The 27,264-nt window shown below is 35.1% G+C and overlaps 1 protein-coding gene and 1 long non-coding RNA gene across 3 annotated transcripts in view; one reads left to right on the top strand and one right to left on the bottom strand.

Annotated features, from left to right (window-relative positions):
• The window catches only part of LOC118971222 (uncharacterized), a 37,335-nt gene extending 22,260 nt beyond the window's left edge, over positions 1-15,075 (top strand). The window contains exons 2-4 of the long non-coding RNA XR_005059564.2: positions 7,967-8,135; positions 14,440-14,562; positions 14,718-15,075. This is a non-coding gene — a long non-coding RNA (uncharacterized lncRNA). The remainder of the gene's footprint in view (positions 1-7,966; positions 8,136-14,439; positions 14,563-14,717) is intronic.
• A 124-nt stretch (positions 15,076-15,199) lies between these two features.
• Positions 15,200-27,264, bottom strand: part of FAM174A (family with sequence similarity 174 member A) — a 54,023-nt gene continuing 41,958 nt past the window's right edge. For both annotated transcript variants that reach the window (XM_017651882.3, XM_017651887.3), the window contains one exon: positions 15,200-23,128. Coding sequence is in view for 1 of the 2 variants with exons in the window: in XM_017651887.3 (XP_017507376.1) it covers positions 23,125-23,128 (4 nt within the window). In the remaining variant the exon portion in view is untranslated. The remainder of the gene's footprint in view (positions 23,129-27,264) is intronic.

Here is a 27,264-nt window from a genome sequence, read left to right on the forward strand (position 1 = left end):
GTCTTATCTGTGCTGTACTGCCTTCCCCATGACCTACCTATACTGTGATTGTTAATTATTATGTCCCTTAATCCCTTTCTCCCTGCCTCCCTCCCCACCCTCCCCAACCCCTTACCTTTGGTAACTGCTAGTCCCTTCTTGGAGTCTGTGAGTCTGCTGTTGTTTCGTTCCTTCAGATTTGCTTTGTTGTTATGCTCCACAAATGAGTGAAATCATTTGGTTGCTGCAAATGCTAGGATTTGTTTTCTTTTTATGGCTGAATATTCTATTGTGTATATGTACCACATCTTCTGAATCCATTCATCTATTTATGGACACTTAGGTTGCTTCCATATCTCGGCTATTGTAAATACTGCTGCATATGCCTTTTTGAATTAGGGATCTTGCGTTCTTCATGTAAATCCCTAGGAGTGAAATTCCTGGGTCAAATGGTATTTCTATTTTTAGTTTTCTGAGGAACCTCCATATTGCTATCCACAATGGTTTAACTAATCTACATTCCCACCAACAGTGTAGGAGGTTCTCCTTTCTCTGCTTTCTCACCAGTGTTTGCTGTTCCTTGTTTTTTGCATGTTAGCCATCCTCACTGGTGTGAGGTAATATCTCATTGTGGTTTTAATTTGCATCTCCCTGATGATTAGTAATGTGCAGTATCCTTTTATGTACCTATTGGCCATCTGAATTTCTTCTTTGGAGAAGTGTCTGTTCAGATCCTCTGCCCATTTTTTAATTGGGTTATTTGCTTTTTGGGTGTTGTGGTGTGTGAGTTGTTTATACATTTTGTATATTAACCCCTTATCAGATAAGTCATTTATGAATATATTCTCCCATACTACAGTATGCCTTTTTGTTCTGCTGATAGTGTCCTTTGCTCTACAGAAGCTTTATATGGTTTGATGTAGTCCCATTTTCCTCTCTCACATCTAATTCTGTTTATGTGTGTATACTCTTTTTCTTGATAACTCTGGCTAGGGGTTTATCTATTTTGTTTATTTTCTCAAAGAACCACCTCCTGGTTTCATTGATTCTTTCTGTTGCTTTATATTTCTCCATTTTATCTGTTTCTTCTCTGATCTTTTTCTAGTTTCATTAATTGTGAGTTTATATTGTTCATTTGGGATTGTTCTTCTTTTTGAGGTAAGCCTGTATTGCTATATACTTTCCTCTTAGAACTGCCTTTACTGCATTCCACAGGTTTTGGGCTGTTGAGTAGTTGTTTTTGTATGTCCCCATATATTGTTTGATTTCTGTTTTAATTTGGTTATTGATCCATTGATTATTTAGGAGCTTGTTGTTAAGCCTCCATGTGTTTGTGGCATTTTTTGTTTGCATAATTTATTTCTAGTTTCGTACCTTTGTGGTCTGAGAAGCTGGTTGGCACAATTCCAATCTTTTTGAATTTACTGAGGCTCTTTTTGTGTCCTAGTATGTGATCTATGCTGGAAACATTCCGTGTACACTTGAGAAGAATGTGTATCCTGCTGCTTTTGGGTGGAGTGTTCTGTAGATGTCTGTTAGATCCATTTGTTATAATACATTGTTCAGTGCCTCTGTCTCCTTACTTTTTTCTGTATGGTTGATCTGACTTTTGGTGTGAGTGGAGTTTTGAATTCTCCTAAAATGAATGCATTACATTCTATTTTCCCCTTTAATTCAGTTAGTATTTCTTTCATATACGTAGGTGCTCCTGTGTTGGGTGCATGTATATTTATAATGGTTATATCCTCCTGTTGGACTGACCCCTTTATCATTATGTAATGTCCTTTAGAAATCTATGTCGTCTGATGTAAGTACTGCTACTCCTGCTTTTTATCCCTATTGTTTGCATGAAATATCTTTTCTCATCCCTTCACTTTTAGTCTGTGAATGTCTTTGGGTTTGAAATGTGTCTTTTATAGGCACCATATAGACGGATCTTGTTTCTTTTTTTCATTCTGCAACTCTCTGTCTTTTGATTGGTGCATTCAGTCCATTTACATTTAGGGTGATTATCGATAGGTATGTACTTATTGCCATTGCAGGCTTTAGATTTGTGGTTACCAAGGGTTCAAGGGCACTTTCCTTATTATCTTACAGTCTGTATTAACTTGCTTATTATGGTATTTCAAACACAATCTAAAGGGTCCCCCCCTTCTTATTCTTCCTTCTCTACTCTTTGTATATTAGGTGTCATATTCTGTACTCTTTGTGTATCCCTTGACTAACTTTGTGAGTAGTTGATTTAATTTTGCATCTGCTTAGTAATAAATTGGTCTACCTCTTTTAGTTTTAGTTTTTCTGGTGACCTCTATTTAGCCTTAGAAGCACTTCCATCTAGAGCAGTCCCTTTAAAATACACTGTAGAGATGCTTTGTAGGAGGTAAATTCCCTCAACTTTTGCTTATCTGGAAATTGTTATTTTCCTGGTTCAAATTTAAATGATAATCATGCTGGGTAGAGTATTCTTGGTTGTCCACCCTTCTGTTTCATTTCATTACATATATCGTGCCACTCCCATCTAGCCTGTAAGGTTTCTGCTGAGAAGTCTGATGATAGCCTGATAGGCTTTCCTTTGTATGTGATCTTTTTTTCTCTCTCTGGCTGTTTCTAATACTCTCTTCTTGTTCCTGATCTTTGCTATTTAGATGATTATATATCTTGTTGTTGTCTTCCTAGGGTCCTTTGTTTTAGGAGATCTCTGTGCACTTCAATGACCTGAGGGACTATTTCCTTCTCTGATTGGGGACATTTTCAGCAATTATTTCCTCAAAGAGACTTCCTCTCTCTTCTTTTTCTGGTACCCCTATAATGCAAATATTCTTCTGTTTGGACTGGGCACACAGTTCTCTTATTATTATTTCATTCTTATAGATCCTTTTTCTCTGTGTGTCAGCTTCGTTGTTTTCCTGTTCTCTAGTTTCTTTTTTATTTACCATCTTCTCTACCTCATCTAATCTTTTAAATCCCTCCATTGCATGTTTCATCAGACACTGTACTTTTCAAAGTTTCTATCTCTTTCTTGAAGTCCTCCCTGATATCTTGAATATTTTCCTGTAGTTCCGTGAACATGTTTATGATTTTTATTTGGAAATCTTCATCAAGAAGAGTGGTGATTGCAGTTTCACTTAGCCCTTTTTCTGCATTCTTTCCTGCAGTTTTGTTTGGACAAAATTATTTTGCCATTTTGTTTTTTAAGTGATTACTATGGAATAATATTTAGTGTAGGCAGCACACTCTAGTGCCCAGAAGCTCTACTCTCTGGAGCTGCCAAGCACCTGTAACAATGGCAGGATTCATCACAGGTGAGCAGAATCAGCATCTGCCAGGATGAAAGAGCTCTTTCCTTCTTTCCCAGCTGTAGCACCTGCCTCCACTGCCAGGTCCAGTGGTCTGAGTGCACAAGGAGAAGCCTCTGTGCTATGCACCTGTAGCTTCTGTAGGAGGAGCTAAAGTCTGATCCTGGCATGCAGGGGCAGCTGGTGATTGGGAGGGACCTGTGTCTGACCACAGGAAGGAGAGGCAGGCTGCATAGCACCATTGGGGCAGGTGGCCTTGGGGCTGCATTGCCAAACAGGTGGATGGAATGTCTGAAGCTCTTGAGTTCCTAACCTGCTGGGTTGAGTGTGCCAGGAAAATTTTGTCCACCAGCCCCTTCTCCTGAGCAGTGAGCTCTGTGCAACCTTTGCCCCTTTAGCATTCCTCTAACTGCCTGAAGTCTTTCAAACTGCCTGCCTTTCTTTTGTCCTGGGGGCCAGTTGTGTGTACCTGTTCTCCACAAGCAGCTGGACTCTCAGTCTCTCCCAGTATTCTCCCAGTCATTGAAGATCACCATGTATTGTGGGTTTGTGATCCTGGAGCAGATCTCCAAGGCTGGGTGTTCATCAGTCCTAGGCTTCTACTCCCTCCCCACTCTGTTTCTCTTCCTCCTGCCTGTGAGCTAGGGTTAGGGAGGGCTTGGGTTCTGCCTGATTGCTGCTTTGTGGTTTTATCCTTTTCTGTGAGTTCTTCTCTTTTCTCCAGATGTAGGCAGTGTTCTGCATCCTCTGGTCACTCTTTCATAATTAGTTGTATTTGCTGTATTTTTGTGTTCTATGTAGTTTTGGGAGAAGGTTTCTGCCTTACTTCTCATGCTGCCATCTTTCTCCAACATTCCCCAAGGGTTGAAAATTTAGACTCAACTCCTGCCTCTGATTTCAGCATCTCTTGTGCCATAGACTTTCATTTCCTGTTTTGACTTCCAAAAATATTTCTTGCTCCTGTATTTTTTTAAGCATTGTGATATTGTTTTATCATTTCATAAACTATTTGTATTTATTTGTAGAAGTGAGAGCAGTTATCCTTGTGTACTTAATGTAACATCATGACTTCTATAATTTACCCTACACAATGAGACCTATGCAGATATATATATATATATATATATATATATATATATATATATATATATATATATATATATATATATATATATATATATATATACACAATGGATGTTTATTTTAGCATTCTTTATAAGTCAGAAACAAAGTAAATGATTGACAATAAGGTTTGAACACATAAGTTACACTATTCCTCAGAATAGAATACATGGAGTTAGTAAAAACATTGTGTTAAAGACTATTCGTAAAACAACATATATTAATTTTAAAATTGAAAAGTAGCTGTTCATGTATGTATATTTATGCATTTGCATGTTTGAGTGTGTGTATACACATACAACATGTTACAATGATAGGACACCAGGTTGTTTTAATTTTATAGAGTCTGAATTTGAATTTTCCAAATTTTTATGATGAACATTCTTTTATTTCAGAACACAGGATTAAAATGTTGGATTTCTAAGGTAATACTAGACTTCCATAGTGAAAACAGAGTTTTTGTTAACTGGTAATGAACTTAAAAATATATAATTAAGATATCATTTAATTTGTGATCTGTTTATTCTAGTTTTTCTGGTCCAAAATAATATCCATGCTTATATATAACACTTTAAGGCTGGAATATGGGATTTTGATCTGCTGCTTCATCTGGCATATATTTGACAAACAGATGGATCTTCCATTATGCTCCGAGGGCCAGAAAACTTGGGCTCTTCCAAGCAAAGCAGTAAATTATTTATTAACTTCTTCATGGTTCCATTAATGACCTGATAGATCAGCACATCCATGCAATGTATAAAGTATACTACGTTGATGGTAGTATGAAAAATTCATTGAATACAAAAAGGGGAAAACAAAGGGAAACAAATTGATCAAAGAATCATTGGAGAGAAAATTTGTAAACATATATTACTTACAAAGCCCTAAGGGAAACAATGAGGTAAATGAGAACAATGCAGAGAAGTATCAAGAAAGAATGAGTTTGATTCTTTGAAAGATATCTCTTTCATTATGTGTATGTTTAGAATAAAATATTATAGAAATTTCTGTTGTAGACTATGTCTTAAAAACATATATTTGAAACAAAATCTAGAAGGCTTATGTAACTAAAAAAAATACTGAAATCAGCTGCTTTAAAAGCGCTATATATAATCTAAGTTCCTTGAGGGTTAGGCAAATACATATCATTTTTAATTCCTAATGCATCAGCCTAGTACTAGCCAAGTAACAAGTGATCATTAAATTATTGCTGAGTTGAATAGAAGTGCTTGAAGTTTCCAAAAGTAAAGTGGTAAAAGCAGTTACATAAATGTGAAAAAGTACAATACTGAATTCAGAAAATCTGTGTTCCATTTAATGTAAATATTTTGTTATCTTTAGTATTTCCATACGGAAATTATATTTTAAAAATTCTAGGGTTTTAGAAAATTTATCTTTGCTTTAATTTTTTCTGTGCCATTTATTTACTCTTTCCCTTTTTATTTTACCTTATTATTTTTTATATGTCTAAGGATTCTTTTATATATTTTATACTTGACATATTATGTTTCAGGTATATAACACAGAGGTTCTACAATTATATACATTATGAAGTGTTCACTATGATAGTATATTTACCATTCGTCACTATACAAAGTTATTACAGTAACTTTCCCTTTTTAAGTCTAAGAACAGTGGAGTAGAAATATTTTTTTCAAGGTGAAACATTTAAGAAAAAGTTCATAAATAATTAATGTATCTTGGCATAGAACTTAACTCATGTACACAAGATCTGGCCTAAATTATGAGGCTTACTTTTCCCTAACCTTTGAAGGCAATAATAGATTTAAGCTTTAAGACAAATAAAAATAAGAAAAGCAAGTCTCTAAGTAGGGGCAGCTATGCTTATGAGCCCTGATACTTGGCCAATAGATATTTTTGCATAAAACACAGCCTGCTAATCATAGAAGGATAAACTAAATCATATTAGTCAGTCAACTTTGATGGTGAGACATAGCTGTAAGGTAGTCTGACTCCCACAAGAACTTTGGCGGGTGTTCATGTTGCTTCAGCTGACATGCATGGGCTTTCACTTGGCTAGGGAGCATGCTAAGGACCAAAAGCATCCTGCTTGGGTACAAAGACAAAAGAAAGAAATGAACAGAAAATAAAATATAGATCTCCACTAAAGAACAGAATGTTTTAAAGGTTCCTTCTTTATATCTGCACATTAAGTATCATCCCTCACTATTTCTAATTCTCTTTAAGTAAAATTTTAGCTAACGGCATTCATTTTTTTAAGGTAATGTACTGGTGACAAACTACAGAACAGGTCAATTACGTCCATGGTGATTTCTTTATATACCATGTTTTTTATACTTGCAAAACATAAATATAGTGCATACTTCTTATGTATTATACAGTTTATATCCTTTTTAATATTTTCCAGTGGAGTATCTATTTATTCCTACCATTAACTGAGATACTGAGATACCTCCTAAATCTTAATGAACTTCATTTCAGTAGTGATCTCAAGACTTTAATAGTTGAAACTTATCTTTAAGCCCAATTTTTGTAACCTATGGGAAAATAGTCTTGGGCTGTATGACTCATTTTTTAAAACTATATCCTACCATTAAAAGGTAAATATTAAAAGACTAATGAGAATGAATACTAGAAAGTCTACCATCCTCACAATCATAGTTTCAAATATCTCACAACCCCAAATGATTATCCATCTGGAAATTTTACTTTTAATGATATTGTAAAGTAATATTACTTTTAATAGTATTGTAATCATTGAAATATTTTGACTCCTGTAAGATCACCAACCCATGGCCTCTTCACTTTCTCACAGTCCATCATGTTTTCATTTCTCTCACTGTCCAGCTTCAATTCCATTGTTAATCAATTTAATCTTTACTTGCATTACCAAACACCTTGTCTTCTTTCTATTGTATGCATTAGGCAAAACCTAAACCTAGTTCTACCCAACTATAAATTAAATAGCTTAATAAATAACTTAATGTCTACCGAACACTCGTTTCCCATTCTCATTCAAACAAAAGTTCTTCTTTTTTTCTTTATAGCCATACTGTTCTTCGGATAATTTAGGGAAAGCTGATTTAACCCCAGATTAGGTTCTGATTGGACTAAGCTAACCACGTTTCCCCATTGCACATGGAGAGTGGGTGAAGCATGAAAATGTGACAGAATTTTGGCTAATGAAAGAAAATTTTATAAGTCACTTCCAGAAAGAGTTTCTTTACCCTTTATAAAGTGCTAGTGGTATTATGGCCCACCTTTTTTGCCTACATGTGTGCATATGGCTTCTAAAACATTGGCAGCCATTTTGAACTATGAGGGAAGCTAGCCACAGAAATGGCCAATACTTTGCGAATATCGAGGGGAATGGACTTTTGGTTACTGTGAACTACTGATTCAACAAACCATGGAAAAACATAATATTGTTTTTTGTTTTTAACTTGAGAAAATAAGCCTCTCTTATTGGTTAAGTTGATTTGAGATTTTGTCTTGCTTGTGGCCAAAAGTATTCTGAGAAACCTGATATTAACTAGCAAGTAATCACTAATAGTAGTCCTTCCTTATCTGTGGTTTTGCTTTCTAAGGTTTCCATTACTCAAGATCAACAGTGATGTGGAAGCAGACGATTCTCTTTCAGACAGAAGTCAAAAGGCCAATAGTAACGTAATGCTATATCACAATGTCTATGTCATTAACCTCACTTCATTTAATCATGTAGGCATTTTATCATCTCACATCATCCCAAGAAGAAGGGTGAGTACAGTACAATAAAGTATTTTGAGAGAGAGACCACATTCATAACTTTTATTACAGTATGTTGTTATAATTATTCTATTATTAGTTATTATGAATCTCTTACTGTGCCTAATTTATGTTAAACTTTATCATAGGTATGTATAGGGAAAATATAGCATATATATATGTATACATATATATGGTTCAGTACATGATTTCAGGCATCCAATAGGGGTCTTGGAACATTTCCCTGTGGGTATGGTGGGACTATCATATCTGGTTTTCCTTTTCAATTATTATCAGTAGCATTGAAATACTATATACCACTGAGCACTGAGGAATCCCATATTTTCCCTGTAATTTTGCTTTCCTATTGGCTCAAATTGCTATTTTATACCATTTTTTTAAAAAAGATTTCCTTATTTTTTAAATTTCATTCTCACTGTCTATCAAAGTCAACTGTCAAATCCCTCATTTCTTCATCACTAATTTTTCAATCCTATTAGTGTCTGCATTCAACTTCTCCTTCCCTCTTTTTATATCTAAAGAAAATTTTGTGCTCCATAATATCAAACCCTCCCCTTGAACTCTAGATTCCTATCATCCTTGCTTTCTAAAGGACTTTGCCCTGAGTCCCATTTCCTCACTCATATTTATAGAAAAAAAATTAAGTGTTTTCTATATTGATCTCAAATTCAGTCTTAAACTTACTATTTTTAGCTTAAACCCATCATTTAAATGGTACTAATCTAATAAGGCCACCAATACATTTCACATTTCTCAACTCAGTATGTCATGCTGTTAAAGCTTTCAGCAGTATCTGTTGCAGTTGACCACTCCATCTTTCCTAAAACATTTTCCATTTTCCTCTTGCAGCCATGGTGACACCATTTTCCCTTTATTTTAGTGGTAGGTTTTTTTTTTTAAGTTTTTTTTTTTTTTTTTTTTACATATACTTCTCCACTAAACCTTTAAAAATTGAAGTTTCTCAGAACTCATTCTGGGGCCTCTACTAAATCTACACACTCTCCCTAGGTGACCAATGACCCCACACGTTTCAACTTTTCTTTCAAAATCAAATATTATTCACACAGACATATGCACACATCTTTTCCATAATCTGTAATCTACTAAATCAAGAAATATGTAATTGAGAGTTGTTCATAAACTCTGAACATTTGTTCCATATACCACCTATTTATTTCAAAAGCTTCCTAACTAGTTTTCTCCAATTTCCTCTTAGCTCACTCCATTAAATATATAATGGACAGGTAGGTATTTGTCAGGAACATACTATGTATAATACATATGCATATATATTACATAGAGTGTGTGTGTATATGTATGTGTGTGTGTGTATAGTCTTTAAAAAACAGCCAGAGGGATCATTTTAAATACAAATTAGATTAGATCATTTCCCTATTTTAAACTTTTCTATAGCTTTCCATTTTCATTTCAGTTATAATAAAACCCAAACTTCATGTCAGACCTTTATAGCTCTGCATATTCTGGTCCATGTTGGCTTCCCAACTTTGCCACTAGTCTCTCTCACTAGTCACTAAACCCCAGGACTTCTGATATTCTCTTAGTTACTGTAACAATTCAAATTAGTTTCCATTTAGGAAACTCTGAAATTGCAATTACCTGTAAGGTCACTGTTTTTTTCATGCATCTATCTCTTTCCATTTTAAATATACCCTCTTAGGGCAGCATTTCTTGAATTCTATGTTAAGTAGCTTACCCTGTCCCTACCAATACTTTTCTTTTTATTTTATTTTATTTTATTTTGATATCATTAATATAAAATCACATGAGCGATATTGTGGTTACTAGATTCCCCCCATTATCAAGTCCCCACCACATACCCCATTACAGTCACTATCCAGCAGCGTAGTAAGACGCTATAGAGTCATTATTTGTCATCTCTGTGCTATAGTGCCTTCCCCGTGCACCCCCCTATGTTATGTGTGCTAATCGTAATGCCCCTTATTCCCCTTCTCCCTCCCTTCCCACCCATCCTCCCCAGTCCCTTTCCCTTTCGTAACTGTTAGTCCATTCTTGGGTTCTGTGAGTCTGCTGCTGTTTTGTTCCTGCAGTTTTTGCTTTGTTCTTATACTCCACAGATGAGTGAAATCATTTGCTAGTTGTCTTTCTCTGCCTGGCTTATTTCACTGGGCATAATACCCTCAAGCTCCATCCCTGTTGTTGCAAATGGTAGGATTTGTTTTCTTCTTATGGCTGAATAATACTCCACTGCGTATATGTACCACATCTTCTTTATCCATTCATCTACTGATGGACACTTAGGTTGCTTCCATTTCTTGGCTATTGTAAATAGTGCTGCAATAAACATAGAGATGCATATGTGTTTTTGAAACTGGGATCCTGCATTCTTAAGGTAAATTCCTAGGAGTGGAATTCCTGGGTCAAATGGTATTTCTATTTTTAGTTTTTTGAGAAACCCCTACCAATACTTTTCTAACATGGCAACTAGGATTTCCTTCCTAGTACTTACCACAGTCAGTAATCATTTTATCTATGTTTGTGTATTGTCTGTCTCCTTATTGGAATATAAACTTTATGTGGGTGGAGGTCTTGTCAATCCTCTCACCTTTAGGCAGAAAGACTACCACATAGTAGGTACTTAACAAATTTTTTGGAATTTGTGACTAAATATTAAGACTCAATAATATTATCCATGATGGAAAGAGAAATGTGAGGTGATAAACTTTCTAAAGAAAGCTTTTGTTAGCTCTCCCTGAAAAATCTTGAGATACTTTTTAATTTCTATGTCTTAAATTTTAATGTAAACTTTCCAATATTTTAAACTCAGAATTACCTGTATTTATTTAAGCCATGTCTCATTCCAAAAAGAAGCTTCAAAATAAATAAGTACCTTTTCTAAATAAATATATTAAACAAATATTCTAAATATATTAAAATTTTTCAATTGAGAAAAAGCTAAGGAGATTGCTTCAAAGTGGAAATAATATATGATTGCAATGATTGACTATTCTTAAGAATTGGCTTTATGTATATCCTATGCTGATTACAATTTGCATTATCCTATATAGTTGTTACAGTAAACTTATGATATAGTATTATTATCCCTGCTTTTTAAAACAGAGATACTGAGGTATCTAAAAAATAAGTAGCACCCAAGACCACATTGCTAAGGGAGTATGGATGCCACTGAAGGCTTGGGGATGAACCTACTTTGTTGTATTTGCTACTATGCTATGTTGGCTTCTGAACATGGAAGGAAAATTCAATAAAGACCAGGGGTGGCAAATTTTATGTATCCACTTATTCAAAATCCATTCTCATCCTTTTTAGCTTGCCGTTCTGTAAAATAATGGTTATAAAGCTAAGAACTGCAGTCTTCAGAATGCTCAACAACAGCAAGTGAAATTTTGGAGATAGAGTGGAGCAAAGTGAGTCAGCCTTTGGGAAGGGAGATGTGATCTTTGTCATGTATAATGACAGAGGTGTGTTGTTCTGGGGCAGCTATACCAGTGTCTGTCATACAGTTCCTAGTGTCTTCCATGTTAGGTGACAACATAGCAACAGGATATTTTCCTTGAACAGTTTTTATTCCTCTGGTCTTTCTGGGGATTTTCTGAACTAATATTGCTAATTAAGTTATTTAAAATGCATTGGATTTGCACATAAGTACTGTAAATGATTCAGTAATTGTTACTAGAAATATGTTCCTATAAGTAATAGGAACTAAAATATGGAATTGATTTAATGGAAAAAGTAGAGAGATGAAAATTCAGGACTTAGACACTCAACACCAGAAAACTGGTCACATTTTATATATACTGGAAAATATTTGGTCAAATTGTTTGATGAACTGTGTGAAGTAAACTATACGCTGACTGAGGCTGTACTATTAGAAACTGGGGGACTAACCAGAGTGTTTGCTGTGCTGGCTGGACCACCACCATTAGGAAAAATCAAGATTTTTCACCTAGGGAATTAGATGACCCCAAGTGAGAGGTAGAGAGCTTAGAAGCACAGGTGGGAGGAAATGACCCTTTGGTAAGAAAAGCACTCTCTCCTTACAGCCTAACATCTCTATTGCCAGAGAATCTGATCATTTTGAGCATTAGAAGGCTAAAAAATGAAAACATGTTTTTTCGATCCTAAATAGAAGCCATTGCACGGACAGCAAAGCAGCCTTAGCAAGAGGTAAAACTTGTAAGTAGCCAACCAAATGCAGCCAGTATGATGACAATAATGAGATTAAGGGTTTGGCCTTCCCCAGTATATTAAGTTACCCCAAGGCAATGGCTGTTAAGGGAGGGAGAGTGGCAGAAATTAAAGGCCAGTCAATAAAGAGAATGCAAGATTAAAAATCTCAAATAGGTAAGCTCTTCCGCTATCATTACATCTATAAAAGATAGTGACTGGACACGAGTAACATACTAATGCTCTGATAGAACCGCATGGTCACCAAATACCCAGTCTAACTGCAAATTCTTGTGATTGTTATTACTCCACTAAAAAAGATGTGAAACAATTCCCAGGCTCTCCCAATACACAATCACAGGTAATTGCTTTTGAAAAGTGTACATACAAGTGGCTGAAGTATCAGATCTCAGAGGGCAGAGCCAGGGACCACAAAAATGAAATTGAAGAGTAAAAGACTGGCTGACCCAGAGCTTGCTCTGCCCCTATTTCAGGAAGTCCAAGTTATTCCTTATCAGCAGGATTTCAAAATTTCTATGGATGTTACTTCTCTGTGTTTTTTTTTTTTATTCTTTCTCAGCTGGATATGCTCATAACAGTTGATCCATGTCTTCTCCAACATTATGCATGTTTCAGGGACAGATAATTTATCTTTCAGTTAATAAACTGCCAAATAACTAGGAACCACAAGTTGTCCTATTGGTGAGAATAGCCATCATCAAGATCACACATTTTGAATTTTGAGTTGAATGCAGTAACTAGAAGAGAATTTGGGATGTCTCCATTGGAAAAGAGGAGGTTATATTCTGCCATTTGGAAGAAGAGTGTGCATATAATGTCAAGGTATGGACTATAGGAAATGTGTTAAGTGTTCTACCAAATGCACATTCCCTTCCTCCTCATTAAGGGGACTCCTATTTTTTTTTGTGGCTTGGCAATGAACCTACAGGGAAAAAAAGAAAAAAAAAAGCTGTCCCTTACCAAATTTTGAAATGATTTTGGCTCATGAGAAAAGTTTAAGTGTGCTAAGGATTTCTGGAAATCTTACTTTCCTGATGCTGCAGATAATCCCCAAAGGCCACCAAAAATTCCTTCCTTTTCTTTACATGCATGTTCCTTCACATATTAAGAGGTGACATCTACTTCTTTTCATGAATCTAGAATGGTCTTAGTGACTGATTTGACTGATAGGATATAACAGAAGTAATATTCAGGAACTTTTGAAACTAGGTCATAAGAGACCTTTTAGAGGCACAAAGTTCAGTGATAACATGCTATCGACATATACAAAATAGAAAATGGTCCTCTTAATTAATATATCAAGCTCAGGAGATTTCCACGCAGAATGTTGAAAGTGCCAGTTGGTTTCTGTTAGATTCATAGGATGAGATACAGATAAAGAACTAGCTAAAAAAGACAATATTCATAATCTTAAGGATATGACTCTACCCCATCAAGACTCAGCTCAAAGTAGAGAAGAGCCTCTCTGAAAAAAAATACTGTGGGGATGGCTTTTGTCTAATGGAGTGAACCCCATTATAACTGGACTTAAAAGTATAGAGGCAGTTCAGAATAAAAAAGAGTCCTTGCGGGCTCCAACCTTCTAAAGGCAGAAAATAGACTGAGAAAGCTACTCAATGGAACAAGCCAGTTCTAAATGAAAAGAAGGGAAGTCTCAGGGTGTGGAGTCATAAACCTAGACAGCACGCCCAAGTGGCACAGAGGCCTATTCTTAGGGTGTAGAACTCAGCCCCAGTCAAGGAACTGGGCATATGTGCTTGCTAGACATTAGATTCCCTTATAGATGAGTGACTGCTATGTGCCTCCTGTCAGACCCCAGTGCTTTTCAAAATTGGAGTGATTTTTTTCTTGCATGTGTGTATGTGAATTTCAGACCTTATATCACCACTTTAATATTGAAAGTGTTGAGCAGATGACTTACTGAATTTATTGAGCAAGATAACATGTTTCTTTAGTTCAAAGAAATCATACCTGAGAAACTGCATCTGAGAAACTGGACTCTCATCTTCTGTTGAACCTGGTTTAAATGAAGAATCCTAAACTTTACACACAATTTTATTTATAATAAAACTTGGGGGACATTAGAGAGGGCTGGTCTATTTTGCAGGTGGAAGGGATATGAATATTGGTATCCAGAGAGCAGATTGTGGTGATCTCCAAAACTGGCCATTATGGGTCCCTTGTCTTTGGATCCCCTGAGAAGCCCACACACACTGCTTCTCAGGACAAGGTAGGCTCTGATTTCTTTCCCTTGAGTCTGATTGCTTTAGTTATTTCTTGACCAAGAGAATGTAAGAGAAGCAGTATTTTCAAATATCTAGACTAAGTCATAAAAAGCTTTCCAGTTTCATTTTTAACACTCATTCTTGGGGTGCTCTCTCTCAGAACCCAGCTTCCATACTGTGAGAAGCCAAAGCCATGTGTAGGCACTTCAGTTGAGCCCTGAGCCAATAGCCAGCATCAACTCAGCCACTTGGTGAGTCAACTTGGCCTTCAGCCCAGCTAAGCCTCTGCATGCCTCCGGCCCCAGCCACAGTCTGACTGCGGTCACGTGACATCCCAAGTGAGGACAGCCACTGAGCCTGTCAGGACGCAGAACCATCTGTGATGATATGATCTGTTTTAAGCTAATAGGTTTTGAGGAGGTTTGACATGAAATAATAGATGGCAGGAACACCTGTTATCAGAACCAACCATTTTCCTCTGGTCCTTCCTTCCTTTTGCAAACAAAGGCATGATGTCTGCAGCTGGAAAAACCATCTTGAGAACATGAAGGAAATACCAAGACATTTTTAGAGACCCTGAGCCTGAATTCCTTGAGCTATAAAAGAAGCACCAGCAACCACAAACTTCCTGAGTTCAAGATATTAGAAAAAAGTCTTTTATTTGGGTTTTGGATCACATGCAGCCATGTTAACAAACTGATACTCCAGGGATGAGGTGAATATATAAAATGATACCATAAAGTGTTGTACTTTGCTAAACAGGGGCTACTGGTTCAGCTTTGAGTTTTGTGGACAAAGAAAAAGAATCAGTAATCCAATTGCAAAATTACTGGAGTACATAAAATAAAAATCAATCTAGCTGTTCAATGGGAACACAGCAATTTGAAGTATTTCTCATAGGTTCTTGTAAAAAAGATTGGTGTGATGTAGTATACAACTTATTCTCTGTCAATCAGTTAAATAAAACCTTGTCCTTCACAATTTTATACCTCTTCAGCAAAGGTATAATGCCAGAAAGTCCAAAACAATTCTACAAAATGAAAAACAATGAAGTCCAGTTTTATAGCTGCTGGGAGCCTGAATTAAACCAAGAATAAGATTCAGAATATAGAGGAATTGGTGGCCAGTGATTTCTACTACCGATATTTATAAAAACTTCTTGTCAGTAAGCTTTTGATAAATCAATTTGATAAAATCCAGCTGTGTAAATACTGCATATAATTAAAAATAGACTCAAATGCTGATATGGAGATAGAGTCAGCATTCTCTTATAGAAACTGAAGAGCTTAATTAGTATATGGGTCTGGGTGGAAGACTCTTAATTCAGTTTGGAGATTGACTGAGATGGTAGCCAGTAAAAGAGAAAGGATTTTCTCATAAAACATTTATTTCACAACAAAAATGGCAAATGGAGATATGAATGGTGTAACCCATTGAGTATATACCCAATAATTTTAACTTGGAAAAAAATTAAAATGGGTACTGTCAAATGCCCTTTTTGACTGTATTACATATGTATTAAGGACTGTATTTTATATATATATATATATATTAACATCTAGTTTGTATGAGGATGTTCATTAGTTTGAGGGAGCTATGGGACCTCCATGTGGGGGTAGGAAGTATATATGGGGGTTTGAATATATAGGTTGTATCAGAGAAAATTTAAGAAAATACACATTTGTGAGTAGTAATCTGCTGAACAACATGGCTTTAACATTGCGTTCCCCTCATCTGGACTAAACTGACAGGTGACAGGCTTCATCCTTACTCAAGATGCCTTACCCACCTTCCTTCCAGTACTTGCTTTAGAAAATTCACAACTGTCAATTCTCTCTACCCTTTGAAATGTAAATCTTTTTTACAACCTCTTGACAGTTTTTTTTTTTTTTTTTTTTTTTTTTTTTTTTACATAACCAAAGCAGATCTATAATTACCAGCCATCTCCAGTAAAGCCAAGAAAACCAGTTAGGCACCCTAGGCATTTGTGAAAATTTGTCTATGATATGATGGATATTGTCCAACTGTACTTGAACAGTCTGAGAGAAATCAGACAAATTAAAACAACCCATTCCTGGGAACTGTTCACACCCCATATGTTCTTTTAACAGTAGATAGTCTGTAGTTGCAAGATTTTGGAGCGCTACAACTTGCACTTCTCCTAATTCTTGGTTGAGTTCCAACAGTATAGATCCAGTCAAATTTGTTGTTTTACTGTATGCACAGGCCAGCTTAGATATCTCCTTCTTCATTCCAACTGCAAGTCCAGGAACCGGTGGGATGAATGCAGCTACAACTGCAGCATCGCCTGGATCTTTGTTGAGGTTTTTTGATGATCATCTTCTGGTATGTCTCTTCCAGAGAGTGCTGATATTGGAAGTTCTTCTTCATATTGTATCTTAGTTCATTTTCTGGGTAGCCAAATTAGGCTTTGATCCTCTGTATAAACACAAACAGACCCTTTGCCCACACTTTGATATGCCCTTTATACCATTGTATAGAACTCATTGGAGGTCACCACAGAGGAACTGCTTTTTTTTTTTTTTAAGAGAAAGGAATATTATCAGAAAAGTGTACCACCATAGCCGATCATCTGACACCCTTTAAGTGATAAAAATTAAGGATATTTAAAGTATGCATTAATCATTGACTTAGAGTTAGTTTTATCCTATCAGGGAGTGATACCCCTTTTCTTTCTTTTTTTTTTTTTAGAGGGCATCTCTCATATTTATTGATCAAATGGTTGTTAACAACAAAATTCTGTATAGGGGAGTCAATGCTCAATGCACAATCATTAATCCACCCCAAGCCTAATTCTTGTCAGTCTCCAATCTTCTGAAACATAACGAACGAGTTCTTACATGGTGAACAAATTCTTACATAGTGAATAAGTTCTTACATGGTGAACAGTACAAGGGCAGTCATCACAGAAACTTTCGGTTTTGATCACACATTACGAACTATAAACAATCAGGTCAAATATGAATATTCGTTTGATTTTTATACTTGATTTATATGTGGATCCCACATTTCTCCCTTTATTATTATTATTTTAAATAAAATGCTGAAGTGGTAGGTAGGTGCAAGATAAAGGTAGAAAACATAGTTTAGTGTTGTAAGAGAGCAAATGTAGATGATCAGGTATGTGAACCTCTTGACAGTTTTACAACCCAGAAAAATCTTTCTTAGGGACCTGGGAGCCATCTATTGGAACATTCAATAACCATCAAGGCAGATTGTACCCCTATCTCTTGGTTTCCTAGAAGAGTAGGAAGGAACCTAACTTTGGTAGGGCCAAGCTGCAAAATTATCTCCTATCATAAAGATATTTTTTCTTTTGGATAAAGCCGATTAGCAAACATAGGTGACCTAGGATTTTCCCCAACATCCTCCACTACTTTGACTAGCTCATCCCAGCACTTAAAAATCCTTCTGCTCTTAGGTTCAGTGGAGTTGAGAGTTAGTTCTGGCATCTCTCCACTACTGTAATAGCTTTGAATAAAATCTTTGCCTGTTTTACTCTGCCTGATGCAATTTTTGACTTGACATTGTTTATGTATAACTTTTTTCTCATAAGTAGTAATAACTAGGAAGAGACCACAGTATGAAGAGGAGAAACCTAAAAGTAGAGAAAACTAGAAACAAAATGAGAAAGAGAGGAGGAAAAGCAAACAAATAAATTAGCAAGAAGGATATCAGAGAAGCAAAGGAGAGATACCGGTTCTTTTGATAGACTGTTATTTTATAGACTATTTTAGGAAAGGTTACCTTAGATGCTATTAAGATTTATCCTTTAGTTAACATAAATCAGTAGATGGTTGCATACAAACAGGATTACTTTGCTTTTCTGTGAGGTTAATTTTCTGAATTATATTACAGTGCAATGCCAGTAGTCTCTATTACAAGATATTATAAGAAAGATCTGCATGATGGATTCTGAAGGTTTATTGTAAAGACGTTGAAAAAAGTGTTCACTGCTGTATACCAGAGGGCCTCCATTACATTACTCCTTGAGAACTTGGAAAAAGAAATTTCCCTCTGTTCTGTGTGTTACCAATAACTGAATAGCTTTGCCTCTCTCTTGAGTGACATTTAAGGCACATTTATAGTTAGTACCTGGGATTTCATAGCACAGATGTCAGACAATAAACTCACAGCATGATCTTCCTATCTTTTGTTTTCCTGTGCCTCAATTTCCTCACCTCCTCAAAATGATTTTTTTGTATATACATTCATAAGCAACCTTATCCTTCATTGGAAACAAACTGTAATTTACATTAGTAAAAATAAACTTCCTGAATTCATATTCAATAGACCATTCTGCTACCTTTAAGATGGTTGATTTGGGGTAAATTATTAAATCTTTCTGAGTTTATCCTTCTCCAAAAAATGAGGATAATACCTCTCCCTCAAATAATTAATATAAGGATTGAATGGAATAACAAATCTAAGGCATTTAGCACACTGATGTTCAATTAGCCCAAACTATTAGTTATATTGGAGAATAGGAGACTGGAACATGAAATACTGAAGATAACTAAGTTGAGGGAAATGATGAAGCCAGAATTTAACAAAAGGTCTGTTAGTCTCTGTAGCTCTGCTCTTAAGTGTGAAGTGGTTCCTTTTCAGAATGGCTGAGGATTTCAATCTGATGTTATAGCAGTCACTTTCTACTTGTACAGATGTTTAGGTTATTCTCTATGCATATACTGATCTTACCTTTGATTTTAGGATTTGTTAAGTCAAAAGCTCTGGGTAAGGTGTATTGCATATCTGACAAGCTAAGGGCAACTAATCAAAGGTCATGTGTCTGTTGCTTGGAAACAAGAAAATCTGCAGGCTTCCTGGACATCCTTGACCACAATGGTACTAGTCTACCTAAACTTTAGTTGACTTATCCATGAGAAGCTATTGGTCCATGAGAAGCTTACTAGGTAAAATATAGTTCGAATTTTAGGAAAGGAGATCAGACCCTACAAAGAGGAATAGTAACAATAGATTAGCGGAAAAATACATAAAGTAAGAGGAAAGAGCTAAAATCTGAGGTTTAATCATTGTCATCCTTTCTATTTTGAAGATAAGGAATAAAACAAAACAAAACACCCTAAGCTGCTGTCCCGGAACTTTCCTTAGGCAAGAGGATAAGCAGAATCAAAGAATGAAATGAACTCCTAATCCTTTTTAGGTATTAACAATAGGTGTGGGCCCAGGCTGCCCTAGAAAGGGTCCTGGCAGATTAACAGAAGTATCTATCACAAATATTTAGCTTACTTTGCTCCAAATACCTATTTGAGAAAATCTACCTCAATAATTTTACCTTATCCCTGGCGATACAGGATGGGCACTGAAGGAACCTGTATAATAAGGATGAAAGAAATTCAAATAAAAATACATATATTTAGAGTCAGATGCAAAAACAGTTAGAAAACTGACTACAGATCCTCTACTCTGGCTCAATAATAGGATCTTTTAGTGGAACATGTAGCAGCCAAGGTTTCTCAACCAGCCAGATATGGAAGTTTTGGGGAGGGCCCTTCCCCTAATTTTTTCTGTTTTGCTTTTCTTATTATTTTGTCATATGCTATTGGCATGGGCCAATAATACACTGGAGACTTTAGATTTAAAACATTCATCTTCATTGATGAGCTGATACTGTGAAATGAAGGAAAATATCAAACATCTATCTTAGTAAAGCAAGCATAGCATCTGAAGTGAGAATAACTTTTGCCTAACTTATAAGTCACTGAAGGTAAAGCTTCTCATGAAAGCTCTCCTTGGAGGTGGGGGGTGACAAAATGAGTACTCAGGGGTAAGTGTTCCAGTCGCACATGTTTGTGGAATGCATCGTCACTACACTTATCCCTTTCATCATTTTTCTTTTAAGTTCTTTTTACCTCCCAGCATGAAAGAAAAAAATTATCTTTCCTTTATTGCTTCACTTAGAAAAGTAAATTAGGTAAAACTATTCTAAGTGAAAATTTATAAAATTAAAACTAAAGTAGCAAAAATAATAATTAAAGAAAAAAAGAGGATTGGTGATAGATTATATCCTTGGAAGACAACTAAACCCAAAAACCAGCTAGAAGCTGACAGTATGCAGACTGACTACTCAGTCTGAAGGCTTGTTTTCATAGCAGTTGTTACTGACCTAATAATTACGAGAAGTTAGGCAGAAAGAAGCCACTTGATTTTCAAGCCCCATGTGGTGCTTGGTCAGAAGCTTCCGGTTTAAGTATAGAATGTCTATTAGTTACTCTTCCTCCCCATTTAGTCTCTTACTGAGCTATAAATGCAATTACACTAGTGTCTACTGATCTCCAATTCCTACGTTAGGCTCTTACCAATAAACAGCCAAAGGGAAGTAGAAAATGGAAAAGGAGAATAGTAGCATGTATTCAAAACATTTAAGATTCTGCCAGTTATTTTATAATGTACAAATAGCTTTGTAGGTTGAAAATCCTACCCATTTAATGCACATGCTTGTTACATAGCTAATGAAACTAAAATTTGGTGTACCATCTGGCTTGTTATGATTATAACAGTAGATCTGCAGTTCAGGAATGACTATATGAAAGTAATGATATAAGAGTATTTTTAACAAACATGTAAGAATTTCCACATTCAGTTGAAAGATACTCTTTTTAAAGTAGTCATCAAGAGAAACTGTATATTTCTTATAAAACTGTTGCCACTGCTCAAAACATTTTGGTAATATCTCCTTTAAAACCAACCAGGAGACCATTAATGAAACTTATCATTACTTCAGGTTATTTAAAAATTAGAATTTTACTGCCTAAAGAAAAAGATTTGATTCTTATCTCTAGTTTTAATGTAACATTCAGTTTATAAATAATAGCAGTTATGTGAATTACTGATACTGTAGTGTATGATTTTCAAATGTCACAAAACGGTAGGTATGTGGCTAAATTTAATGCAAAAATGTGTTCTGGTTTAGTAACATTGTAAAATGATGAAACTTCACATAAGAAATATGGAGTCTTGGCTTCTACTGGAAATTAAAACTGAAAGATTTAGAAACACTGGCAGATATTTCCTGATAGTAAATATTAGTGGGAACTGAACCAAAGTGATCATGTTAGAAGAGGAAATGTATTTTCACTTTAGTTCCTGCTTACACAATATTCGCAGACACACTGACATCAGGGGGACTTGACTCATTGTGATAAGTCAATCAGCATACAGGTAAAACTATGCTGGCATTTGGGGTGGCCAAATATTCCAACTTACCTCATCACTAGAGTATTACCTATTCTTGCGTTGTTGAACTTTGGAGTGGCCTTAGGGTTTGTTAATATGTAGATGGAAATGAAATATATCATTTTAGGGCAGAAGCTTATGAATTAGCATGCAGTTCATGACATCTGGACATTTAGCTACAAGGCAATATTGCAGACAGAGGTTTCCCCATCACTCTTGGCCCTGACGAAAAAACAATGAAAAGCAGAATCACAGTCCATAACAAATGGGCAGCATGACTGAAATAAATCTGTTGTAATCTGTGTGATTTGGGGACATTCTGTTAGTACGACATAACCTAGCCTATCCTGACTCACGTATAGGCAATTAAATTACCTCCCTGGCCCTTGTAAGCAACTGAGTTTGTGACCTATGCTTTTCCTATGTTCTCTAATTTTTAGAATGTAAAAACTGAAGCTCAATAGAGTTAAATAATTTTTTCAGAGATAATGAAGTCATTCTCTGCATACAGGAGTAACTCCAAAGTCTATGCACTTACTTTAATTCCTTACTCACCTACAGCATAATAAGACCAGAACATTTTTGCCATTACTTCTATTTCTCACATACTGTAAATAAAATGGTTTTGAGACTTACTAGTGTCTGAAATACCTAATCAAAGTAGTTAACAAAGATGTTGCTAAAATACAATAATAAATTTTTTGACACATTTCTCTAGAAATCATGTAAAATACACATTAAAATATAATTCTGTAGTCTTTCATTTGGTATCGTAAACATATTCTGTACCACCTTAAAAAAATTTTGAAATATTTATTTTGCATACAACTCAGATATTTATTAATATTAAAAAAACTCAAACTCAAAGTAATAAATTTGGCTTCTTTTCCCTGCAGAAATGGGAAATACATTTTGGTAAAGAAACATTAAAATTTTGTTTACACATCAGTTGGTTGTTGGGATTTGTAATTACAGTGGGGGAAAAAATTAGAGAAAAACAAAAGAACAAAAAAAAAAAACCCCATTAACTAACTGGTATATAAGTTAACAATAAATATGGTAAACAAGAAATAAACTGATCAGAAAACACCCTACTTTAAAGTAATTTCAAACAGATTTCTACTACAGTGGTTTATTCCCAACAAGTCTGAGCCCATTAAAAGCACTTCTATACATACAAAGACATAACAAAATGATACAATATTTATTGCAACAACAAATTAAAGGTTGCCATAATATATGTAGCTTAAATACCCCCCCCATTGATAATGTGGCTTCTTATTCCTTAAATGTAGAAATTCTGCTCCTCATTGTAGAAAGATGAAGTCCTCTCATCAAAAGGCACATTCTTATCTGCAACAACAGCAAAAAATACTATAAATGCTCATCCTGAAAGAAACTTAAACACATTTAAAAATATTCCCAAAGATCTGGAGTGGCAGGAAGATAATGAAAGTATTTAATCTAAGTGAATTATAATGAATGGCACCAATAAAACATGATTAGCGTGTCTATATTAATTATATCACATACTACCATTTGAATTATAATTCTAATTTTTCAAAAGCGGTTTTTATATATAACTAGTGTGGGTAATTAAAAACTATTCCATAGTCCTATTAAAGTTATACCTTCATATAATATTCATAAGTGGCTTTCAGTAACTTAAGTATACAATATAATAATTTTTTTCTATAGTTTCTGTAAATGCAATTCTTAACTAATCCTATTTCTAAACATTCAGAAATGATTAATATAAGCTGCAAGTCTGGAAGTACACTTTTTGAAATATAACACAGTTACCAAATGTATCCATACAGAAGACAAGGTTTTCCATAAACATAGATAATGGGGTAAGTTTGCCCATTTTCTTATTTTTATATATTATTTATTATATTTTATATTACTAGTTTATGGTGACATGAGATATTTTCATCACATATTTTTATAGACCTTTATTCTAATTATGCATCATGCTTTATTGTTAATCCAACCATAGCTTCCAAGAAACTTCTGCTAATAAGAGCCAATACAACCAAAAGCATTTAATCAAACTAAAATAGCCAAAGGTGTATAAATTTTACTAAATATGTCTTCATTTATAATTATCATTAACAGTCAGAACTTCATTAGAGATATGTATGAGAATGAATACTTTCTTCCAACTTATTGTTTTATCAAAAATCTTTAGTAAGCAATCTACAATAGATCTCTGTGTGATTACTCGATTATTGTAAGCTAATGAGATTCTAACATATTTTAACTGGAGGGTAAACTCAAGCTTTTTAAAAAAGATGTTGAAGATTATTAAAAACAATGTTAACATTCTTCATTTTACACACTTGTCCTTTGCCAGCTTGAAACTCTTGATCATTTTGATAATGGATTTGTGAGTTATGAAAAAAAATTCATCAGTAAAATCAAAATTGCAGTTTCATTTGGCAAAGTAAGAATACCTAATCCCACTTCTATCACTAAATAGCCTTTTGAACTTGGACCACTTATGAAAACCTAAGGAACATTTAGCAATAGCACTGTCAGATTTGTGACTAAGAAATACCTAGTACATAATTTTTTAATGCCTGGTTTCACAAATGCATTTTAAGATTCATAATCAGCCTTAAAACATATGGAAATATGCATACCTATCTATACCTGTCTTTTACATATGTTAAACATTTTTTTTAACCTATTCATATTTTCCAGATTCTACAACCTGTTCTACTTATTGTATTCTTTGAGCAGGGATTTCCTCAGAATTCCATCCCAAATGTTTTCATCCTAACACCTACTATGTGCTGTGTAGAACCACCATTCCCGGATCTCTCCTTGGCATGACTAAACTCCAGAACAAACAATACTGAAGAAGAAATTTTTCTCTACATGTCCTATAGGACATCATTTTCCAGCCTTACACCTGGTCTTCCACTGTATTTTCTTAACTCAAATAATGATAAACACTGTCTACTTAGTCACCATTCCAGTGGGAGCAGTGAGATCCTCTCTGACTATTTCTCATGTTCTACATTCTGCTGAATACTACTACACTGTCAAAGTTTTTCATTTCTTTCCCTTTCTAAACCCTACTTTTTACTTTTGCTTTGAGACCTCTCAACTGAACAACTGAAGTAACTTCAAAACATTAAAACTTAGTTTCTTCCCAACTCTAAATTTATCTTTCATAAGGTTAAATCATCTTCCTAGAACATAAATCTCATGGCATCACTCTTTCACTCCAAAGCATTTGGTTTCTGCACATTTTCAAAAATAGAAATCCAAACCTTTAGTATGTTTCTTTAACACATCCATCTCAACTTGGTCCCAAGCCTGACTGATTTTCTATGAACCTAGTACATATCCTGTGTTCTACAGAGGTTCACATCATGCACACACTCTCACACAGGGCATTCCTTAGCTCATGCTTTCAACTCTCCTTGAAATGCAACTTTCTCCCATTTTATAAGGCTCTTATTTGAGTATCTTACATAATTTTAAGACTTACTACACCTCAAGAATCACCTCCTTAGTGAAATCTCCTATGTTTCTATCCCTAACTCAGTTTTTCAGAGATCCCACAGCAGTTTGAAAAATTTGTTAGCACTGCCTGGGAAAGACAGCCAAGAGTGCATACTGCTCAGAGAGGTGACACAGAAGTCACAGAGGTGGGCAGGCAGACTCAAAGAATCATCGAGACAGAACATGAAGTACAGAGTATCATCTGTGTAGACCTGTTAACAAGAGGGTCTTCTGGCAGAAATGGCAGAGATAAGAGGCTAAAGCCCCAAAGCTAAGTAGGACTGCAAATGTATCCCCTCTCATAGGAAGGACAGAACTCTTTCAGTTTCTAAAACACTTTTTTCTTATTTTAACATCTCTGAGCTTGGGGTACATCTTCCCACTGATGGCAGGCTTCCTAGAACTGCTGTCTGACAAGTGGTAATTGTTACTCAGTTGTCATTGCCAACACATGAAAAAAGTTGGTTAAAGCTCTTTATATTGTCGTCATTTCACTGAAATCAAATGCATTATTGGTATAAGGAATGAGTTTAATGACGTTTGCTGTGCCTCCAAAAAAAAAAAAATAACATCATAAAACATCACCAAAGCAACAGTCATTGTGTATACAGAAGGAAATGACAGAGATAGTGCTCTAATTTGTTTTCAATGAAGCAGATGTTTATCATTGGAACAATAGTGTTGATTCCCTATTTTTGCCAACAAGCAAACATGTCTTTTAAAATGGGAAGATGACTTAAATGTAACTCTGCTAAGTTCTGTTCTGAGAAACTATTACACACTTAGACATGCATTTGAAGGCAGAAGAAATTATTAAATTCTTTAGGAGGAATGAAAAATGTAGGAAGTATGGAAAGGCTGTAGTGGAAAATTCCCACATTATGTAAAAATGTCATTATATTATTTCACAATTAAATTGGCACTGCTTTTTTTTTCATAGTGTTAGAGATTAAAATTAATAGTGACATAGATTAAATGAGTAATGGTGCAATTCTCTGAAGAACCTAGATAACTTGGTGTGAAGGGATGAGGAAAGGAGTGTAGAGAATCTTCTATTAATGATGTTTAAATCTTGAACTGACAATGGTTAAGCTGGAAATAACTACTGGAATTGGCAAGTTTAAGTTTACCACCATTAGAATTTAGGATCTAAAAAAAGTAAAGAATGTTACAGCCTTGTTCAACCACTCTTTATGGTAGTGACATGTAGAACCAGTACAGACAAATCTACTTCAAATCTATTTTTCATGTGAAAATAGACATAGGCGACCATAACATTTAATGCCTTGGTGGCTTTTAAAGTATTTAACATAGGGTATGCAACATATTGGAGTGTGTGCGCTACTGAATTTAATAAACACATTTTAAAAAGTGACATTCATTCATTTAATCACCACACATTGAAATTTTACAATCTGCCAAGAAAATTGCTTGGTATTAAGAATGCTGAAAAAAAAAAAAAAGAAAAGAAAAAATAACCATAATTCCCTGCTCTTATTACATAACTACAAATAAACCATGTAAATCACTGAAGACAAAACTGCCTTGACCTAAAAAGGAAACCTGAATTCTAGTATCATCCTGGACAGTTATTTACTAGATGCTCCAAAATTCTTTTTCTTAAAAGGGGGATAAAACAGTTTCTAAGAGAAGATTAACGCCATCTCTTTATAGAAGTCTTCAAGATGAAAATGGACAACCATTAGAGTCTAAAAACTGGGAAAGAGTTTGGAGATGTAGTACAACCACATTATTTGTCAGGTGACTTGGTAAAGAGGAAAAGTCAAGATCCAAGGGACTGAGGTCAAGTCCTTCAGTTACAGCGACGGAAGCTCCAGAGCACTTGGCTCTATGCAATCGTACTCTGGTCTCCTTATTTTACTACAATACTTCTCAGTCACGAGAGTTTAGTCACTGAGATCTAAATATTAGATCAGAAGTCAAATGCTCTATAACTGTTCAACCAGTTACAG

Source organism: Manis javanica, chromosome 1 (assembly GCF_040802235.1).
Source record: "Manis javanica isolate MJ-LG chromosome 1, MJ_LKY, whole genome shotgun sequence".
Taxonomy (NCBI): Eukaryota; Metazoa; Chordata; class Mammalia; order Pholidota; family Manidae; genus Manis; species Manis javanica.